The following is a 21,915-nucleotide window of genomic DNA, read 5'->3' as shown; positions in this document are numbered from 1 at the left end:
TAGCATAATTTAGCTAGCAGTAAATTTATTTTTGAGTAGGTAACATTGACAACTGTTTACTGTCAGTTATCGACTAGGTCTGTGCAGCTTAAAGGAGTAAAATGTAAATACTAAAAATAAACTTCGGTATTATAAATTAGGGACTGCATCGTGGGTATTGAACAACTTCAATATTTATCAATTATCACTCATCTAAAAACTAATCCATATTAATGAAAGTTATATAATTATCGTAATGGCTGATAATATAGGCAGTAACGACTCCGTTACCGAAGCAGAAAGGCTACGGGGTAAGTAGTAGCTGTTACGCTTCAAAGTATATCTTGAATTAAGTTGACACACAGTATGTCTCGCGTCTATAAAGCTATCATTTTCCCTTAACATTGAATTATTATGATCTAGTTTAATTCTTTAATATATTTCTTGTATGTACTTATCTAATTCTTTATAAGTGATCTATTTATTTATATATCTTAATCACTTTTAGAAGAGGAGCTAGCCAGGGAGTTGGAACATAGTGATTCAAATGAAGGAGACACTCAGGACATATCTTTAGAAATAGAGGAAAACTTACTAAGAGATGAACCGGAATGTAAGTGAATGTAAATGTGAAACTTCCTTAGTCATTAATTGAATCAGAAGGCTCTTGACAGCAATGAACAATATAGTTGCATCCATAATAGGTGTTCGCTTGTAATTTAAGGCCCCATAAGATGTTTTTAATTGCCACAATACCTAGTATTTAAAACCTTTCTGTTCTTGTTTTTACCAAAATAAAGCTGGTTATGGTCCATAAATAAAGGATGCTAATTAACAAAGCTTCTTTGAATTGCCAGTTCATTATCTTTGTTGTTATCTTATGTTAATTAGGAAAATTGCATTTGAAGATTTTTTAATTGTAGTAAGTAATTATTTTAGATGCCACACTTACTAATTATGGAGAAAGCACGCAAAGTCTTCAAAGTCAACACATTGAAACTTATTCTGATGACCTCTTTAAAGATAAAGATGTTGATTTGCCTATCTACAGAGAACAATCTACTGATTTACTTACATCGCAAACAGACACATTTGTGGATGATAATGAGAAATATGAATCATATATTAATGATTATAGTTTTAGTAATAATCAATCAATGGAAGAGTGTAACATTGAAAGTATAATTGACCAAACTACTTCAGAAACGAAAGAAAATATAGAGCAATTAAACACAAATGATATTCAATTAAATAATGAGAATGAATATCAAACAGATGAAATGCTAAGCGAAAGGGAAAGGGAGAAAAAGAGTAAAAAAGAACTAGAGGAAGAAGAAAGAGAAAAAATGCAGTAAGTAGTGGTTAGTCACTTATTGTACTGAAGATCCTTTTTTTTATTAAAACCACTTTCTTGCTTCTGTGATCACTAAGATTTTATTTTATTACTGTTTATTCTCATAAAAGAAACAATATTTTAGAAGTTTAGTCCGTTTGTATCTACTCATTCAATTCTATTAACTATGCTCACATTGAAATAATTTTACATATAATTTTAGGTATTCAATAATATTGTAACTAAATACAATATTTATTAGTTATCATTTTACTTAAATTACAAGTTAATTTTTATGCATTTATATTTATGTATCAATTAATATATTTTATCTTTTCCTTTTACAATCTAAAAGATCAATGACAATATAAAACATATTTTCTTTTGTAAGGGTGCTGGTGTCTAACTTTACTGAAGAGCAGTTAAATAGATATGAGATGTACAGACGAGCAGCCTTTCCCAAAGCAGCTGTAAAAAGGTTGATGCAGACAATAACTGGTACATCTGTGGGTCAGAATGTGGTGATAGCTATGTCCGGTATTGCTAAAGTATTTGTTGGGGAAGTTGTAGAAGAAGGTAAACAAGTTCTATTTCTGGGTCTATATATTTTTTTAGGGTAAACAGTGTTAGCCTAGTGGATTGAGCTTGTGACTATCATCCCTGAAGTTATAGATTTGAACCACAGCTGTCACTAAGAGATTTTTCTTTCTTTGTAAGAATTTTATATTTGCTCGTAAAATCAAGAAAAGTATTATTAGGCAACCGGCCTTTCTCAAAAGCTTACATTAATGGTGTGTTTCACAAACAAAGTTTCTCACCTACTTGCCAGAACCTCCACAAAAATATGAGGCTTGTGTTTTTGTATATTTTTAAAGTGAGTAGGTGATTAACCATACTGTCTAGTACTAAACCCTAGCAGTATAAATAATACCATTTCATTACATATTATTACATAACTAAATTTTCAAGAAAGAAGGGTACCTAACTTCCCCATTCAAACTTTGAATAAAAAAAATGAATGTTTTATATATCAATGAAAACGCCTATGTACTATTAGATCTTATCCTTGCACTAATAATAAAATTGTATTTCAGCTTTGGATGTATTAGAAAACTCTGGAGAATCAGGGCCCTTGCAACCAAAACATCTTCGGGAGGCTCTAAGAAGGTTGCGAGTGAGAGGTGCAATACCTCCAAGAAAGGCATACAAACATATGTTAAGACTCTAACATGACATAGTTTTAATACTAGGTTTAAATATTTAGTCAAAAATGCACTTGTATAAAGATTACTAATTAGAAAATGTTATGAAAAGGGGCACCATTTATACTCTACATGTGTAAAATAAACATACCTAAACAGTTTATTATTTAGTACTTGAAATATTATATCTTAACTGTCAGCTATTATGTTTTTAAAAATGTCTATGGTCTTTATTATATTGGTATGTAAACAATTTTAATTTGGTATTATCTTAATAGTCTGTAGAACTTTCAAATAGCAAATCCCATGATATATACAATACTGAAATATTCCCCCCCTTTTTATAAAAATTGTATCAGTTTACTTTTATAACAAAAGCATTACTTTAAAATGGTTTTTGAATTGTTTATAACAAATATTTGCTCTTTAATAACAACATGTATATAATTTGTAATTTTTCATTTTTATATTAACATTAAAATAATTTTAGATTAAGATTTGTGTTTGACATTACAAAAACTTCAACAAACAATATGTAAATTAATAATAAGAGTTACAAATTTCTTTTTAGTCTCAAAGATACAATTCAATATTTTTTTTAATTGCACTTGTTTTATTACAAATCAAGCTTTGGATCTTCAAATACTGTATAAACATTATAATAAGAAAGTTCTGGTCAATATATAAACAATTACTGTATTTATTAATTGGTAAATAAAATACAATTTAATTTCTAACGTTAATTTATTACATGATAGTCTGTTAATCAAAACAATATACAATGTTAGGGTCATTTCACAAAACATTTGAAAGTGAAATCAGTCTTGTTAAAATGCTACCTCTATTTGTGGAAAGTTAAAACATTACAAAATACATTCATTAACAAAAACTAATAAAAACACAAAATTCCATTCAAAACAAAAATTGGCACTTAACAATTATTCAAGAAATGTTTGGTGTAGTTCCAAATATTATCACAGGTAGATAGGTTTAAGAGAATCACCAAAATTTGGGAAGGCACTTTTTTAAATAAATAATTTGGTAATGTTACTTAATAAATCACCCCATTATAAAAAACCCTACGCTATTGTGACTTACTCTGCGACTTTTCTGTAACCTAGTTAGCTTTTGAAACTACATAGACAATTACATACATTATTTATTATATACCAATACTTAAAAGTGCCAATGAATGGAAATTGATATAAGCACACAGTACTTCACAGTATTATAGCCCTGCAGACTTCTCTTTAATACTTGATCTATCATTTTACAGATAACACATTTATTATAGATGTCAAATCTATCGTTTATAAATAAAGGGGTTATTTATTTTCGAACATAATTTTAAAGGCACTTCTCTAATAACTAAAAATGGTTGAAAATAACAAAATATAAACTTGCTATAATAAATAATAATTCAAGTACCATATTATCTATGATACATAGATATCGTACTGATAAAATTATTTGCATTTTGCAAATATTGTTCAAGCAATAATTGAGCTTTTGGGAAGCTCACATACGACTCCATACATGGTACAATCTGTCCGTAAATTACATTTTCCTTGGTACAGACAATAGATACAATTGAATAGCTATCATAAAACATTGCATAGACTTGATCAGTGCTCTGTGGCCGTAGTCATAACTAAAATGGACCTTCGTTCTAGAATAGTTTTCATACAAAAGACGTATTGGTGTTGTTAGCAATTAACATACGAGTAAATACCTATATGTTCTGCGATATTTGTCTGCTATGCTACGTGCCTTTAAATTTTTGGCATTGAATTTTTTATCAAATCCAATTTATAATCTATTGGTGAATTTACCCAATTTAAAATATAGTCGAGGTAATAAGACATTGGTCCGTTAATGGTATACAATTAAAAATATTGCCAAGTTTCCAAATCAAACATATAAAATACTTCCCGAATATTCGAAACATCGAGAATGTTAAAAACTTTAAAAATCTATACACATTACAACCATGTATGAAGGGCTTTAAGACTAGACATAAACACAATTAAGTACAGTTCACACTAACAATCGTTTAACGCCACATTCGATACAAAACTTGGCTTTATCAGGAAACTTACTCCCGCATTCGTGACAGAAGCGTGAAAGACGCGGGGCCGAGTGTTGGTCCCTTCGAACACGGCTTAAGGACGTCTCAGACCCACTAGAGCTGAGCGCCTCTTTTATATTACGATGCGATGTGCGATGTGTGGAGGCTCGAGAACTGGTACGTTTCTCTGTTAAATACATAACACACAATAACATTATAAAAATTAATTGTGGTTGCAATGGGGATTTTTACTATGAGAACATTGACATGACAAACCTAGACTCTGTGCTATGCTAAACTAAATATTTCTTTCGTTACTCACAGAAAAATTATAAAAATCTTTAGTGGTACTCACAAAGAATAAGCACAGCTGTAGGGTTATGGCGACAAATCAAAATATCATTTTTCACTCGCCACTTTTTAAACACGATCTACTTATTTCTGACTTATTGTGTTTATACTAGATTATGAGTCAAGAATCTCTTTTCTTAGGTGGGTGCTTATTTAGATAAAAACTTCAAGCTACATATTTGAATAAAACTAACTCACCCGTACAACTGATGTGCCCTACATTATTATAGGACGAGTGCATATCAGATCTCGTTAACGTCTCTTCTAGCTCAGTGGATTTCTCCATCGCCAAAAATTCTTCACTTGATATGGAACGTCTGTCTTCTTTATGACTCTCACTCGTGTCTGAACCGCCTGGTTGTTCTACCAGCACTGTATCATTTGATTCTTTAACATTGCACAAGGACAGCTTTGATGGCGACACTCTGTTTAGGCTGGAGGCAATAATGTAACATTAGGCTAAAAAATTGTTTACTTATTGTTACACTTTGAAATGGTTACCTGACTAACCTGCTATAAGCCGAATCGTTGCTTATTTTCCCACCAGGCGTGTGATTTCCGTTTGTGATGTCACATTTATTCTTTTGTTCGATCTTCTTCCGACTACCTCTTTTTACTGTATCTATATACGTGCGTTTATTCACATTAAGATCTTTATTCGAATGACTTTTCTCATTTTTCTGAGATTCGTAGAACTTGTCGAATTCTTTCAGAGATTGCATTATGTCATCTTCCAGTTGATCAGTCTTATGGCGGATTTTAGGTTCTATTTTGGCAGGTTTCTTTTGAATGGAATCGAGGAGGGATGTGGAACGTTTGACGGAGGAAGGAAGCAGTTTATCACCCACGATATTGTTACTGCTAAAAACAAGGGACATTGATTTATTCACTGGAATCATACCGTTACTACTACTTTTTAAAATTTTAGGGGTATCATTAACGTCGTCAGACAATTCTGATTGCTTGACGACTCTAGTTGTCGAGCTACACGTGCGCTTTTCAGATTTTTGTTTATTAACCTCTTCGTCAAAAGAGGTCATGAATTCCTCGAGATCAAAATCTTCACAAAGGGAGTCATCGTCTCTACCGGAAGTTCTAGATGTTATACTATGATCGAGAGAGTACATTAGCTTATCATACTGAGCTCCTAAATCACTTATGATTGGAGTTGTCGAAGTCTCAGTATGAAAATTATTGTTTTTCTCGTTTTTAAGACTTTCTATATTTGTTACATTTCTACAGGTATTATTTTTCTTTATAGTACTAAACGATTCGAATTTAGGTGGTAGATTCTCAGTAGTTAGCAGAGATTCAAAGCTACTTATAATGTCGGGATTATTTAAGATCGTGTTAACATTTATCGGCAAATTGTCATTTTCATTGATCAACATGGGATCTATGTAATTACTATCTGTCATAGAAGAGTTATCACATGATAATATAGCATCAAGATTTACAAGATCTTTCTTATCATCATCTTTTTTAATTTTTTCAAGTTTCATAGGTTGACTCCCAGTATTTCTCTGAAAAGCATGATGCATAGATGTGGATAACTTTGGAATTTTATTTTTTAACTTAGGCGTACTATAGACTGAATTATTATAACTAGAAAATGATCTATTTAAATTAGTGCTGCGATTAAAGTATGGTTTTTCTACAGAATGGATATTTTCCTTGCTGGATTTGGTGAATGTTGTATTAAGACTAGGTTTTTTCTCATTTCTATTTAATCTAAACGAACTACATCTACCACCAAAGGAACTTGAGAGATTATCATTATGCGTACTTCCAAATGATTTCATTCTGTTCAGAGTAGGTGTTTTTTGATATGTTTTATTAATTGTGTCTTTAATAGTTTTGGTATTATCTGTGCGGTTTAGAGTGGAGGCTCTAGTAGTGGGTTTTAAGGATGGAAGTGTTCGACTGGATTCTTTCGAAGCCTTTTGCAGCTTTTGCGGAATATTTGTGTCTGAAGACATTAACTCTTTCATCTGCCTAGCAGCACAAACGAAGGGGTCGTAGTTTTCGTCTAGCCTGTAAATGGACAATGATTACATTACTTCTACAATACACTAAAAACTACTAGAACTAGTCTAAAAACTATTTTACGTAATTATAAAAAATACTTAACAGTACAATCTTATCTACAATTAACTATTTTAGAATAGGTGTTTGATAATGTCTATTATGCCTAATTTTGTAGTAATTGTAATACAAAAAGGCTATATAGGATACTCGGAACCTTTTTAATTCAATTCTGGGTAGCTTTAGTGGTGGTGCTTCGTCACTGCTTTCTTCTCGACGTTCTTTGATAATGTAGGTTTGATAATCCTTATCCGCCCGTTTTTGCATTTTGACCTTTCGATTATCCATATAGATGCTTGCGATGTTATTTTTACCTTTTTGAGACCCTTTATTGTTTTCGGCGATCGAGGGGAGTTTGACTTTTTTATCCGGTTCAATTAGAACGTGTTTTGTAGTTTCTTGTTGTTCGTAAAACTTTAACTCATACATTGTTATGTGTTCGAGATCTGAGACTTGCCTGGTATCCTCTGAATTACTCGGCGGTAACTCTTGCGATCCTTGTAACAAATCTTTAAAATTATTTTTTAATTCTTCAAATGATTCTGAGAAATTATGTTTCACGGGAATATCATTATTTTTCAAACATATAGATTCGATGGAATTTGTTTTCGGTGTGTGGAGATTTTCTATGTCTTTTGAAATGTCTTCTAGACATTTCGTTTCACACGTCATCATGTTGTCAGTTATAGTAAGAAACTCTTCCAAGTCGGCTGGATTATCCATGAATTTAGTATATGTATCACCACTGCCATGACGGCTTATTAAATTACTTTCATTTTCATCTTCTTTAATTTCAGTTTCTTTTTTATGGTCACATTCAAAGCTGTGTACGCTAATATCGCGTTCGTAGTTCTCTTCAAATATTTCACCTGAGAGGTCGTAATGTTCCATCTGAGTTGGCTCATTAACGTTATCACATTCCGTTATAGAATCTACTTCAAACTGTTCATGTTTCTCTTCAACATTAAGTTCATAGGCCGGATTATTACACAATTCTTTACTTTCGGTTGAATAGTTTGGAATGGAATTGTCCGATAGATTATGCAAAATGTCATCATGATCATTCGGTTCTCGCAAATCTGTACTTATGTCACAAGAACTAACCATGGTAAGATTTTTAAACAATAATTCTACACTTGGGGAAGGCACCGTTATAGTATTTTCTAAAAGTTCATCTGTTTTATCAACTCGCGATTTTTTTTTCGTAGAAGAGCTTCTTTTCTTAGATTTTGTTTTATGTGATGATGTGTCATGGATAACGCAAGGCACGCATGGGCAAAGAAGTTCCGTATTAATACCGATTGATTGACTTGTTTGTTCCCTATCAGATTTCGGTGGACAATCTTCGAGACTGTCTAAGCTCATGGTACTCTCCTTCAACTTTTTAACCGTTTCTTTTTTGAGATTGTTATCTTTTTGTTTGCTTGACTTAGAAGAAATCGATTTCTTCTTAGAATCATTTGATTTTGGATTTAATTTCGGGACGGAAAGTTCCTGTTCCTCAGTGTTTAACTCCTGTTTTAATACATCGTCACAATTTGTTATCTGTGTTTTTTGCTGGTTACGAATTGGAATTTTTGATGCTGCGATTTTTTCTTTAATACTTTTCTGGTCGGCTATTATTTTTTCACTCCTTTCTTTATGTTTTTCAGCGATCTCCTCCAGTTTTTTTAACTGTTTCTTTTTCCTAACATTTAACCTTGGTCTCTTCTGGTCACTCTGCTCATTTATCGGTTCAGTTTTGGATTGTACAGGGATAGACTCTTCATTATTTCTAAGGAAGGGGAAAGGAAGTTTGAGAACTTGAAAGAAATTTAACAAAGAAGGAGATAGGAATACTATTACTAATATTCAAAACAAAATAAGTTCTATCTTCCTTTCCCCTTATTTGCTAAAGGTTTTGGAGAAGTATTAATAGATACCTAGTGCTGCTTAAATCCTTGGCCAGCCGGGCTTGCCTCGCTTTAATATTGGCATCTCCAGACGATTTATTTTGAGAGCTACGCGAGTTTCTAATAACTGGAATATGCGGGGAGCTCTCCTCGTGATAATCATTGCTAGATCCGGACTCTGAAATGCCATTTTATTAAATAAAATAATTAAAAACTGGTGTTGTTAGGCTTTATGAAAGGCAATTAAAGTATTGCATAATCACGGCAAACAACTTTAAATCAACACTACAAGATTTTTTACATTTTATAATTATGAGATTCTTATTTAATCCTGTCATTTAGTAGTCGTTACAGTTAATTTGTTTTTTTTTAAGAATATAAAAACAGATTACTGTTTACGTTCTCAATGATGGGTGTGGAATCGGCATAATTTTATTTAATAATAGCTGCTGCTGATTGATATGTCACTTATCAATCAAATTTGTGATGCCATGCCGTGAAACCATTGTTTTATTTCTATAAAGAGGACCAACGGGCACGAGGCTCATCTGGAAAAGTGATACGTCCGCCCATGGACACTCTTAATGGCATGCGAATGCGTTTCCGGCCTTTTAATAACTAAATCCTATAAACAAAGGTTACCTGAAGCCCTAGATTGTGGATGTTTGTAGTCACCAAACTCTCTAGGCGGTGAGACACCTCGACTAGATTCTACCGACGCCGATCTTGATGACTTCTCGCGAGTTTGAGATGACCTGAATAAAAAAGTTATCAAATGATCCCAGAGGATATACGAGGTGAGTTAATTCTTTACATATATAGTTTATTTGTCCAGAATAATTCCTACCTTCGCGTTCTAACTGGCGGTGCTTTGTACTGCGTACGCGCATTGAGCCTTTGTTTGGCATCGCTGATGTGCGGCGGCGCTTGCGCGGAGGCAGCTGGTAAAATCTTCGCTTTGTCTGCGCACCATTCGACGTGTCTCTCGAACGCCCTCACACCGAAGGCGCGTCCACAATGAGGACACTTTTGGAGGTCGGCAGTGGGCTGCAAAGTTTATTAATTATTTAAAAATACTATCTTAACTTACATCAAACTTTCTTGAATACAATATATGCAAAATTAGAGACGGTAATTCAGAGAAATTTTAAAACTTGCAGGCTAAGGCAGGTTCTTTCATTTCAGCCAGAAATCAGTTGTATGTAATTTTTTTATGAAAAATGTATCTATATGGTCAAAATATTGCTAGATAGATGATATGACGATACAATTCGACTTTCAGAAAAGAGCGTACCAATTCTTAAAAGGCCGGCAACGCACTCGCCAGGCCTGTCAATGTGAGTGTGTGGGCAGCGGTATCAATTAACATCAGGTGAGCCTTCTGTCCGTTTACCCCTTGTTATATATATAAATAAAATATGGTGTGCATAATGAATAAATTTTAAGCGATCTAGTAGCTTTTGAATAAAGTTACATCAGTTCGATCATCAAAAAATGTAAACAATAACGATACCTTCATGATAGCAGTGCGAACAGACTGCGGCTTAGGTTTGGGCGTGGCTTTAGCAGTGTTCGGCGGGCTCTTCTCAAGGAATGGGCTGTTTTCTGGAAGACCGAAATTCTTTGGCAAGTATTGTTCTAGGTCCGTGCCTGGAATGTTGGTAACTTGTGAGCATGCCAGTGTTCAATACGCTAATTACTCGTGTACACACCGTGCAAACCTCCACAGAATGAACATGCATTTATTATATCAATATGCTAATACTTTATTTATCGGATGGGCTATTGATGTAGGCGTTTGAAAACCCCAGCTACAGAATTATCGACCTTAAGTCATAGGAATAAGAATGAAATTGGCAACAGGTAACATACTTTGGCGTTGGTGCCTTTACTTTTATAGACTTTAGCGGACATTCTTAGCTCGATTTCGAGTTGGCCTTGACGATTACTTTCATTCTCCACATACATGGAATTTGAAGTTATTCGCGCCGTCAATTAGAATCCCGTTAAACTAAATAAATATTTATACAGCATCACATGTACTACATTAGGACTGCCAAATACAACAGTAACTGTTAACATTTAAACTATTCTAAGCCATTTCAGCCTAAATAAATTTTACAAAGTCTATCTAATAGTGTGATTTATATACATTGATGATTCTAGATACCCAATTACGTAGCCAGCCTCACAATTACAACAATGCTACAAATACCGGCAAACATCTTGAATAAATGTCCTTGCCTGCGTAGAGGCGATTTTTAGGTATCACTTGGGGGCAACGGGAGAGTGACGTCGATCGCGTGATAGGCATATCAGTTGACGTTTGTGTCAAGCGCTGCGATTCGATGCACAAATTTTCCCCCACTCCCATGTTAATGCTCAAGAAGTTTGCCGGTATATGTATGCTATCGTAAATAAACAAGAAAATGCCCCATCAATACATACAATTACGAGTAAAATCAGTAATTGGAAGTGTATTTAAATGTTGTTACATTTATTTTACCATAATTGTCATGTTTAGAAATGATAGCTAACATATACTAGATATAGCATTATATATGATGAGGTGAACTTTTATAAATAAGTATGCTAAGCAGTTCTCATTACTAATTTGCCACACTGCTACAGTACCTTCGCGCCTCTGCCTTGAAGAGTCGAAGGTTTTCCTCTTCTTGACGGTCATTTTCTCGCAGATCTTTACATGTTTTGATAGTGATTGGGGCACAAAGGTCCTCCCGCATATGGCACATGGCATAAGAGGCCCTGACGGCTCTGGGGCAGCGGGGGCCACAGGTTTTGTGGGCACGGGTGGTGAGGGCGGAGGCCCAAGTCTGCTGGGAGTTGGCGTCCGTTGGATTGGCCGGAAAGATTCGACACTGCTGGGTCCATCTGAGGGTTCTGGAGATCCTGATCGTGATGATTTTATGGAGTTGTACTGTTCCTGATGCCGCTTGCCTGTAAGCGACGATTACATTAATAAAACTAAGTATACACTGTCCATCAAACATAGACAAGTTCTTAAAAATACATATATTTTAATATTTAGATGATTTATTTTATGATTTACTAGACCACGTTAGAAGCCTTTAAAAATAATAAAAACTGAAAAAAAATAAAAGTCGGATGAAAACTATATTATTCTCCCTTTCCCATGGTTTTCATCAAACTATTATTGTTTTTGCTTTCAAATGTTATCGACCCTGGTCTATACGTGTTACTCTACAACTTAATATGATATGTCAAAATTTGTTAATTCTGAAAGATTTCCATAAAAATATTTATTAAATCATGAAAACAAAACCCTATTTTTTACATCTGAGTACTCTTTATATTAATTAGCGAGGCGGCACTCAATTCAGGCTCTCATTCACTAGGTCACGACTCGAGGTCAATTTAAATATTTGTAGGTAACCTATAGGGTTGTTACGAAAGAATTAATTCCATACTCAGAGTTTTTATACAAATTAATAAACAAACAAAATATCTTTATTCATCTAGGTAAACAAGTACAGTTACGAACGTCGAAAAAATTAAATTAATTGTAAATTTACATTTACTACCAGTTCGCAAGTCAAGGGCGTAGAGCGGGCAAGAAGAACTGGCATGAAACCTTCCGCCACCCTTTTCGATTGCCAAGTTCTTAATACAATATAATAAAAACCGATAGTTGAGAGAATGGATTTTACTAAACTCCTCAAGTGTTCAAAGGTTTAAATTGTACTAAACACTCATACAATAATAATGTACTTGTGCATAGTAGTCCTGTTCGCACGTCTAGATCCAACCAGTGTACTTATCGCTCGTAATAAATAATATATACTTAACCGATTTTTTTTATTAAAGTAAGACAAAGGTATGATGGTAACTAATATTAACTTCATCAGTGTTACATTGTTTTTACAAAATGTCGATTCATACTCTCAAAATCAAACTCAAAATAACTTATTCATAACTAAGCACATTTATAAACGTCAACAGAAAAGATTTTTTGATTCTTACTTTACATTGCAGTTCGCAAGTCAAGGGCCAAAGCGGGAAAGAAGTATTGGCAATAAACTATCATATGTTGTTCTTAGAATTCATTTGCATCCTGCTAAATCCTTAATAGGACAGACATTTTTTTACGTATACATCAATTCAATTTAACCCCTTTAGGCCCTTATTTCATGTTTACCCTTTTATATTGTGAGATAAAACTTTTTATAGATAGATACGCGGGGAGAGTGCGTCGGTCCGTGAGTTACAATGAACCTCTACCCACTCAGCCATCAGCCCCTGCCTGATATGGAAGAGAGGTACAATAACATTTTTCCTTAAACCCCGTCAAGAGATACTATTGCGAGCCCTACTTCCAAGTTAGGGAATCCGATGCGTAGGTTACTGTGGTGACGTAATGGCATCACAGAGTCCAAGGCTTTTTTGCGTTAAGGGTACACTCCGAATACGCGTACTCTGTTATAAACCACAAGTAAAATAAGTAAGTAACCCTACCATAACCTGCGTGTAAATGAAATATGACTTCGTGGCATTTTCATGAATCGTGACTTATAATAGCGGAAAATGTAGAGCACTTAAGCCTTCAATTACATAACTCCTTTCTAATAATAAACCACATTATTTGACCTATGACTCTAAACGCAAAGTAAAAAATTCGAAAGCTTGCAAGACAATAATTACTACAACTTTTGAATGATTTGGCTCATTTCAAACGTAAATTTCTTGTATACACGGTCGAAAATATACATATCACTCAGAACAGAAAATTACTGTTTAATTTCAGATATTAAATTATTATTATTAATAAAATGTTTGGCAATGGGTAATTTGGAAGCTTCAGTGTACGATCCCTGATATTGAGGAAAGTAGGTACCCTGCTTTGCACCAATGTCCCCTGTATCTAATAACCACATCCCGGCACGTGCACGTTTAACATTCGACTCGACAAGTTGGCGTGTGGCAGGTATACCATAAAGATGATACTTGTTTATTAGAAAAAACAAATGATGAACAGAGACAGAAATCTGACGCCAAGACAAGGTAATAGAAAATTTCGTATACTAAAATAAATTTGGGGTAAAATGTACATAAAATAATGATTCTAAATATATTTTATTTAGCAATAACAGTGACATAAATTATATTCTAAAATTAATATACAGACTTAACACTCGGTAATTTGAATCTCTGGATAGTTAATTCTCGGCGATTAAAAAGAGTGGCGGAGAGTATATTGCCAGTTCTTCTCTTTCGTTCTACGCCCTTGATTTGAGAACTGGCAGTAAATGTAAAATTAGAAGCATTAAGTAAATGTATATTACTTTTTGACGTTCATAAGTGTACATTATACCTACATGAATAAACTCTACTCGATAAATTGAATAAAATGTCAATTGGTCCCCTCGGTCATTCGAAGCTGGAGGAATGGCATCTTGTTCTCTGACATGCGATGATGGAAATAATTCCCTATTCTCTATAATTTAAAGTGAATCTCATTGCAATGTGCCAATGTTTTTTATTTTTGTATTTCAATTGTTTTTTGGCAGCGATAAAATCTCTGTATATAAATTAACATATCACCAGAAACTGCGTGTTAATTATTTAATTCATACGACCAAAATCTTTCTATCGTTAACATAGTTGCACCATAATCTAACGTTTGTCCTTACACAGTTTACACTTCATGTTTACTTTTGCGTCTCCAGTTCTCGTAATATGTCACAATACGTATTCTATTTGTTTATCTAACCAAGTTCTGTGTAACTGTAAATGTTTCTTGATTTAATTGCAATGTTTTATTCTTCGAATTGTAGAGAAATTAATGAAGTCATCAAAATACGAACTTCTTTATTAATAAACAATCTTATTACAACGTTTCAAGTTACGTAATCAAAAGAAACGTATATTAAAAAAAAAATTACATTTACATTAAGTTACATTTAGTTCTTAAATCGAGGGAGAAAAGAACTGGCAAGAAACCAACCGTCACTCCTTTGTATACTTGACATACATAACACACTTGACATATTGAAACAAAAGTCATAATAGTAATGAATCAAGTAATGTACTCATATCTTTATTTACATCACAGCTTCAACATAATTAGACAGATTTAGTTTCTATAAATGAGGAGTTTGTGTTTTGAGTTTTATTTCTACTATAACAATCATATAAACTAACTGTATGCGTTACAAGATTTCGCAAGGAAATATTATATATACATTATAATTATGTATTAAAATTACTAATAATTATTTATTAAGATAACATTTTAACATTTCAGCGTTAGTCCAAGCAATATGACATAACTTAAATCCCAAACCTAGTACATATTAGGGTCGTACTACTAGTATAGAAAGTATTTGCTATACTTCGTTGGTTTTCGAAATTGCTCATTTAATACTAGCTAATTTGGTGAAGGAATACATCGTGAGGATAACACCAATATCTACCAAATAGTCGCAGGTGGGGGACACCGAGGGCAAGTCTACTACTGAGGTATAAGATTACATACAATTTCGTTAGCCTTTATTTAGGCTTAATTCTTAATAGGTATAAAAATACCTCCATGAGCAATTAACGAAACCGGTCTTTTGACCTTGGAGTGTACGGAATGGGCGTTTAATTAATTCATAGTGTATACGTAACACTTATGACACAATATGGTAAGTTCAATGTGGTTTATACATGTTTCCAAAGTAAAATAAAAAAAATTGTGGCGCTACAACCTTTTTACGTTTGGGCCTCAGATTTCTGTTTGTCTGTCAGTCTCATGATCATTTGTTAATCAAAAAGGCAAGTGGTGATCAGCCTCTTGTGCCGGACGACTTTTTGGGTGTAAGGGTTTTGGGTAATCCGGTTTCTTCTCGTTAGTTTCTTTTACCGTTCGAGCGAATGTTAAATGAACATAGAAAGTCCATTGGTGCACAGCCGAGGATCGAACCTACGATCTCAGTGATGAGAGTCGCACGCTGAAGCCACTAGGCAAACACTGCTGTTAGTTTCCAAATAATTGGACAACCAGCTATTAATTATAATCCAGGGATTTTACCCTTGTTCTAAAATCGTGTTGGTAGAAGGAAAATAGTTACAGAGAAGAACGGTAATGCAACTGCGGAAGAGTTGTTGCACAGGACAAGACACGCTTCACGATACAGTCGGCCAACCTCTGATGATGAAGAGGCACCAAGGTAGGTAGGTAGGTAGGTAACACAACGTACACTTATAAACCTCAAAAATAGAAATACATAATAAATGCTTCTAATTTTACATTTACTGCCAGTTCTCAAATCAAGGGCGTAAAATGGAAGAGAAGAACTGCCAATAATCTCTCCACCACTTTAATCGCCAAGATTTTCGTTATACACAATGTTTGTAAGCTGTATGTACTAATTATTTTAACACTATTGAAGAATTGAAATCCAAAGCCTCACGATTCAACCTGATAATTGATAATAGGCAAAACTAAAAAAAGGTATCTTATTTGACTCCATTGAAAAGTTGTGTCAAACGTGTTTTATTACAATAATTCCTTCCAAATACTCGAGACAAGTCTATCATAAACATAAATTGTACTAAAGCAGTAAAGCGTAGGAGACAGTAGATCGGAACGTCAATTGTGTAATATATTTGAAGGTCAAAAATGTTTTGTTGACACCAGCCCACACAGCACATAAGTCAACAATTGTGGAATTTTAATATTATCATTGATTTACGGGAGTTATCATTCGAGGAAAATGTCATATAATATTGTAGTAAATTTGCTTCATGAAGAATTTAAGCACGCAGCTATATTCATCAGATGATATCCACACAGTACTAAGGTGATAAAACCATGTTAGGACGCATGACCAAACTGTCAAGTGATATGCCAAGATGAATACAAACTGTGTTTTTGCTCTAAAGCAAAAAAATGGTGCATTGTCATCTAATTTTATACAGTCAAAATGTTGTACGTTTGAAGAATGTCTAATGTGTTACAATAAGTTACTCTATTCTAGTGATGCCAAAATAAAGGTGAATTACAAAGAATCCGATAATAAAACGTAGAATAACGATCCGATCGAAGGCTCTTTCAGGGACCAAGAGCCGCCCATCAGCAAGATGGATTGGCATCACAAAGTGTTCAATAGATGCAGAACTTAACTTTAACTATGTTTGTATATTATAAAATTAATATGATATTTGCATGCCTATTTATGGCGGATTACGGATTTTTATAATTAATGTATCTAATTGTACTACTATCTTAGCAAATAAACGATTTCATTTCATTTCAGCGCGCAAAGCCGAGTTGGTTGAGAATGCAGAAGGGCAAGGTCCAAAAACTGACCTAATGATGAGACTAACAATAGACCCGTTGTTGTCTCAAGGTCTTAGATTAGGTATCTATTTATAGTTCGACAGTCTTAATAAAAAAAACATAACTTTTGTGTTTACACCAGACAATTAACATTCGAAGTAATAATAAGAAGATTTTTTTTGTTATCTGTAACAGATTTAATGTGTATCTTTTTTCTTTATATAAAACGAGTATAATATATTAGAATAATGTATTATAGAATTGACAAAAACTATGGCAACAAAGAACTATCATATTATAATGGTGTCAACCACAACTGTACAGTAAATGGTAGTCATACCGCGTTTGTAAGAGCAACAGTTATCTTTTTCAGGTGTACGACAAGGAGCACTGTTTTGCACACAAAGTATGAATGTAAAATACGCTCCCGTAACCTACTGGGCGTCTCATTAACGATTCACAAACACGTTTATCCGTATTTCTGTGAATATACCACTCCCAATAACCTTACATCTCATGCATAGTACATAAGTCGCGCGTGCCTTGACGTTAAATTGCTACTGATTTAAATGGCACGCGAAATGGCAATATTTTTAATTCTGAAAATAATTTAGTAAGTATTGAGCATATTTTTAATAGACGAGGCTTTAAGTACACACTCCTTTTCATATTCTATTCAAATCGTTTCAAAATCATGTTGTATTATTATCGTCATAAAATGAATTCAAAGGGTCAAAAATTGACTGTTTGGATTTTTTTTCTATCAAGCGAAGAATCGTGTATCGATCTACCAAAATGGATACATAAACTACTCAACTTCACCATATATTTTTTTCCACTTTCTTTTCTTCAAGAAACGATGACAAAAAATGAGAAACAATGTATGTACTTTTTTGGATTTTTGCGACCATAACGCTCCTTAATGCGTCAGATATCAGCTATTTTAAAATCGAAAAAATAAATACGCTGAATTAATAAATCAAAATATTGCCCTGTTATTATTAAACTTGGGTATTCAGCCGACGGACCGCTGTCTGGTCAGGCAAACTAAACATATCATATAATGTGCAATAAAGGACTTGTCAACATGGTTTTACAATAACTTGTTCTCAGCTTTGCTAGAGATAACTGTATGACGTATCTGTTTTAACATTCTTTGTTTATATGAAGGGGACGCGACGCTTTATCATTGTTTAAAAATAAGTTGTTTTTTTTTAAGTTTAATCACAAACAATAACGGGCCTGAGAGAACGAATGTTGCCAACCTCATTTAGTTAAAGGGTCGAGGAACATTCTCTCGTATCCTACTGGACCCTTGGATTTCCTAATGGTAACGTTAAATTATAGGACGGTAGGAGACGGCAGTGGTACAAGCAGCCAACTATTACTATGAGGATCTGGGTAAAATTCTCACATATACTCAAATGTCCTACGTTTTTGACATTCCAGAATACTTAGCGCGTTGTATTCGACTTTAAATCTTAATAATAAAAGCCGTCTGATGATCATGTGTTTGAAATCTTATATTGAATATCACAGACAATAGACTCTATGCGTTAAAAAATAAATGAACAAAATTCCAAGAACAATAAAACATACATTATGTTAGATTTTATAGCCATATATGTTTTATAACAAGAAATGTATTATGGCCCATAATAGCTAAAATTCCGATATGGAAATGCGTCCTAAGAATGTAGACAGTTATGTTAATGGACGTCACTAGATTGTTTATATACGATTATATCAATCACAAGATTTTTTATATTTTTTTATTATTTATTTTAGGTTTTATATTTTTTAAGTCTTAAATTCGTAATATTAGCATGTTTACATATTCAAAACGGCATTAAAGATCCATATCAGAATGAACCTAGGAGACAGTTCTAACAGAGTTAGAACAGCTGATGGCTGATGTCTTTAGTATATTTTAAATTTCTCATGTAAAAAAAAGTTTTTGAGTAATATTTCAATATATTTTACCTCCATACAATAATACATGAAATATAGTTTCTATTAATTGGCAGTAAACGACTATTAAGTATTGGTCACTTGTACGTATTAATATATACGTATATAATATATTAACGTTATATATGTAACGTATTTATAGCCTATAGCCCTTAGTTCCAAACCTCAGATGAAATATGTTCGAGATCAGGTTCTATTAGGCAAGTATCTGATCACTGATCAGCCTACTGGCCCTGGACTCACGTAGGGCTAACAGCGGTTTCCTCACGATGTTTTCCTTCACTATAAAAGCGAATATTCAAACAGAGATGAGAGATCACTTCAGATGAGCCTCCTACCCGTTTGCCTCATATAGCATAAAAAAAATTTGGAAAGCATTTTATTTAAGGCATTATGGATTGAGCAAATCGACGGCAACCTCTCAAGTATAAAGATTATCTAAATATTTATTAGATAAATCATCATCAAATTTTACAGTTTTGATAAACTATTAAGCGTGTTATCTTAAGTGTCATCGTCCAATGAGATAGATAGCTTCTCTGTAAAAAATAGATTACAGATCAATTACATAACTGTACTTTCGTGACTAACGTTTGTAATCAAAGATAAGGTGTCTTTACGGTTGTTTATTTTGACCGTATTTGGTCTGTTGTCACGGAAATTATTTTGGGCTATCTAAATATAATTAATAAATATTTAGAATTTGATACAGCGTAGAAGATGAAAAATTGCCGTTAACTCTTTATAATGGAGTAAATAATTCGTAAAATGTTACCCATAAAAAGATGCCCCATTGTAGGAGTTTTACAGCTAAGAATGAATTGTTACTGGTTATTTGTGAGAGACATTTTAATATTGGCAACACCAGTGACTTAATGCCTTTTGGTCCTATGTCAAATAGTGTTTAACCTAATATATAAATAACTTTTAATAATAATAATGACTATGGAGTCATTTTTATTATCCACCGTTGAATAGTCGTTAATTTATAGATCTAGCAGTTTTAACAAATTAAACAAACTTTTACTATTAACGTAATAGTTTAAAACTTTGACTTTGACGTTATTAAATGAGAATGACAGCAGCTGACACTAACACCATTGCTTCTACATAAATAATTAAGAATATTAAATTACTACAGAGTATCAAAGTCTGTAGTTATGATCTTAAATGATTCGAATTTGACTTTGAAGTTATTAAACAATGAAAATGGCAGCCGATACGAGCGCCATTGCCCTAACATATATAATAACCACTATCCGTAAATTCACTAACTTCTTTTTCATGTTGAATAACTTACACGACGATAGACATATACATTTTCATTTATAATGTTTAAAGGGAGTTGCGGTTTAGAGGGTGAGAATGTGCATGGTGTTGCCTGGTACACTTTTCATTAGGGTAAAGTATTGACTCACTACCTTGTCACAGTAAATCATACGTACTGCAAACTACCAGAATCATTATAGTATATTTGATATTTTCAATTACTAATGAAGTTTTTCCTAAACCTCATATTGATTGTTACCTAGTGTATAAATTAAATATTGAATAAAAAAACATGTTTTTATCGATGAATAGGCTAATAATTTATTACAATTAGACCACCTTAAATTATATATTTGAACGTAAAATAAAATATAAACATGATTCTTGTTGACTAAAGTAGTTTCGTGTGGAGAAGAATGGGAAAGAAACTCTACACCTTCTCTTTTAAAATAGGATTTACAATATTTGCATACATTAGTTAAATAATTATATGTGAAGATAATGTACTCCTGGAATAAAACTACTATATATTGGACATATCAATAGTCACAAAATTTCTTTCACCTGGGACGAAGGCCATCAATAAAGGAAACATTTGTAATATTTTTATGTTAATTAAAATGTTTAAATTTCGAACAAAGATTGTGAACAGTGAAGGTTAAATAATTACTGACAAAACTGAATATGACTCAAGTATAGTAGTGATAACAAACATTTTTGAACGTAATCACACGCATTATTACTACTATACTTTAGACATTTAGATATTTAAACCAGTCTAGTACAAGGTAATATTTATCAACAATGTGTGATCGATTTATTACTGGAAGTCACGGGTTCAAACGTTGAATGGACGTAAACAGGTTTTGCATACATTACCAATAAGGTCACGCGCAGGAAAATCTATACAAACGTATTACTCGTTTTATGTTGACAAGTAAAACATAAGACGTTTAACTCAAAGTACATTTTTAGTTTAAATTGTTCAAGTATGTGCGCTTTAGATCTATATGGTCCTAGATTTGATCCTAGGATTATAATTGTCTTTAATGTAACGTGCAAAGCCTGATAAAATTGTGATTAATTTCGAAATAATATACCACCATTATACCGTGCATGTGTAACTACTGTATCTGTCTTACGAAGAATTTTGAATTTTGCAAGAGTTTCGGTACTCTATGCTTATCAGTTAAACAAATTTTTACTATTATTATTTTTTCTACTATTACAAAAATTTTATTTTTTGCATCTGAGGCAAACTGTTGTGGTATCTGGTAGAATGACCAGCGCTGTGGAACATGACTGCTCCACAGCATTGGGCTGTGCCAGGGCCAGTTACAACCACATTTTTTTAATTTTTCTCTTTTATTATTATTTTGTGAGTAATAAATATATGTCTATGTCTCAAATATTTTGTCATCGAACCTTCGGATGTTTAACAGTTAACCAACTAATCCTTGGTG

The 21,915-nt window shown here is 33.1% G+C and overlaps 2 protein-coding genes across 5 annotated transcripts in view; one reads left to right on the top strand and one right to left on the bottom strand.

Moving 5' to 3' along the window:
* Positions 1–66: 66 nt before the first annotated feature.
* On the top strand, positions 67–2,933 carry LOC111000337 (transcription initiation factor TFIID subunit 11). Its single transcript, XM_022269735.2, has 5 exons — positions 67–290; positions 488–592; positions 919–1,330; positions 1,704–1,888; positions 2,407–2,933. Exons 1-5 carry the CDS (start codon positions 236–238, stop codon positions 2,538–2,540), a joined length of 891 nt encoding a protein of 296 aa, XP_022125427.1. The 5' UTR covers positions 67–235; the 3' UTR covers positions 2,541–2,933.
* A 306-nt stretch (positions 2,934–3,239) lies between these two features.
* Positions 3,240–21,915, bottom strand: part of LOC111000330 (probable serine/threonine-protein kinase DDB_G0282963) — a 36,119-nt gene continuing 17,443 nt past the window's right edge. For 3 of the 4 annotated variants that reach the window (XM_022269726.2, XM_022269724.2, XM_022269725.2), the window contains exons 2-9: positions 11,545–11,868; positions 10,424–10,560; positions 9,758–9,957; positions 9,553–9,665; positions 8,941–9,088; positions 5,444–6,967; positions 5,132–5,367; positions 3,240–4,769 (exon numbers count right to left, since the gene is read on the bottom strand). In XM_022269726.2, coding sequence (XP_022125418.2) covers positions 4,552–4,769; positions 5,132–5,367; positions 5,444–6,967; positions 8,941–9,088; positions 9,553–9,665; positions 9,758–9,957; positions 10,424–10,560; positions 11,545–11,868 — 2,900 coding nt within the window. In that variant the 3' untranslated portion in view covers positions 3,240–4,551. The remainder of the gene's footprint in view (positions 4,770–5,131; positions 5,368–5,443; positions 6,968–8,940; positions 9,089–9,552; positions 9,666–9,757; positions 9,958–10,423; positions 10,561–11,544; positions 11,869–21,915) is intronic. The other variant, XM_022269727.2, reaches the window with a different exon arrangement.

The sequence above is a fragment of the Pieris rapae genome, chromosome 21, assembly GCF_905147795.1.
Source record: "Pieris rapae chromosome 21, ilPieRapa1.1, whole genome shotgun sequence".
Lineage (NCBI taxonomy): Eukaryota > Metazoa > Arthropoda > Insecta > Lepidoptera > Pieridae > Pieris > Pieris rapae.
The sequence above is the reverse complement of the archived record's forward strand: the minus strand, read 5'-3'. Positions and strand labels throughout refer to the sequence as shown.

What these genes read in the sequence shown, in the direction of transcription:
- LOC111000337 (XM_022269735.2), top strand. Translation starts at nt 236, where the DNA reads ATGGCTGATAATATAGGCAGTAACGACTCCGTTACCGAAGCAGAAAGG. An exon ending in CGAAGCAGAAAGGCTACGGG is followed by an intron (nt 291 to 487) that starts GTAAGTAGTAGC and finishes AATCACTTTTAG; the next exon opens with AAGAGGAGCTAGCCAGGGAG. An exon ending in ACTAAGAGATGAACCGGAAT is followed by an intron (nt 593 to 918) that starts GTAAGTGAATGT and finishes TAATTATTTTAG; the next exon opens with ATGCCACACTTACTAATTAT.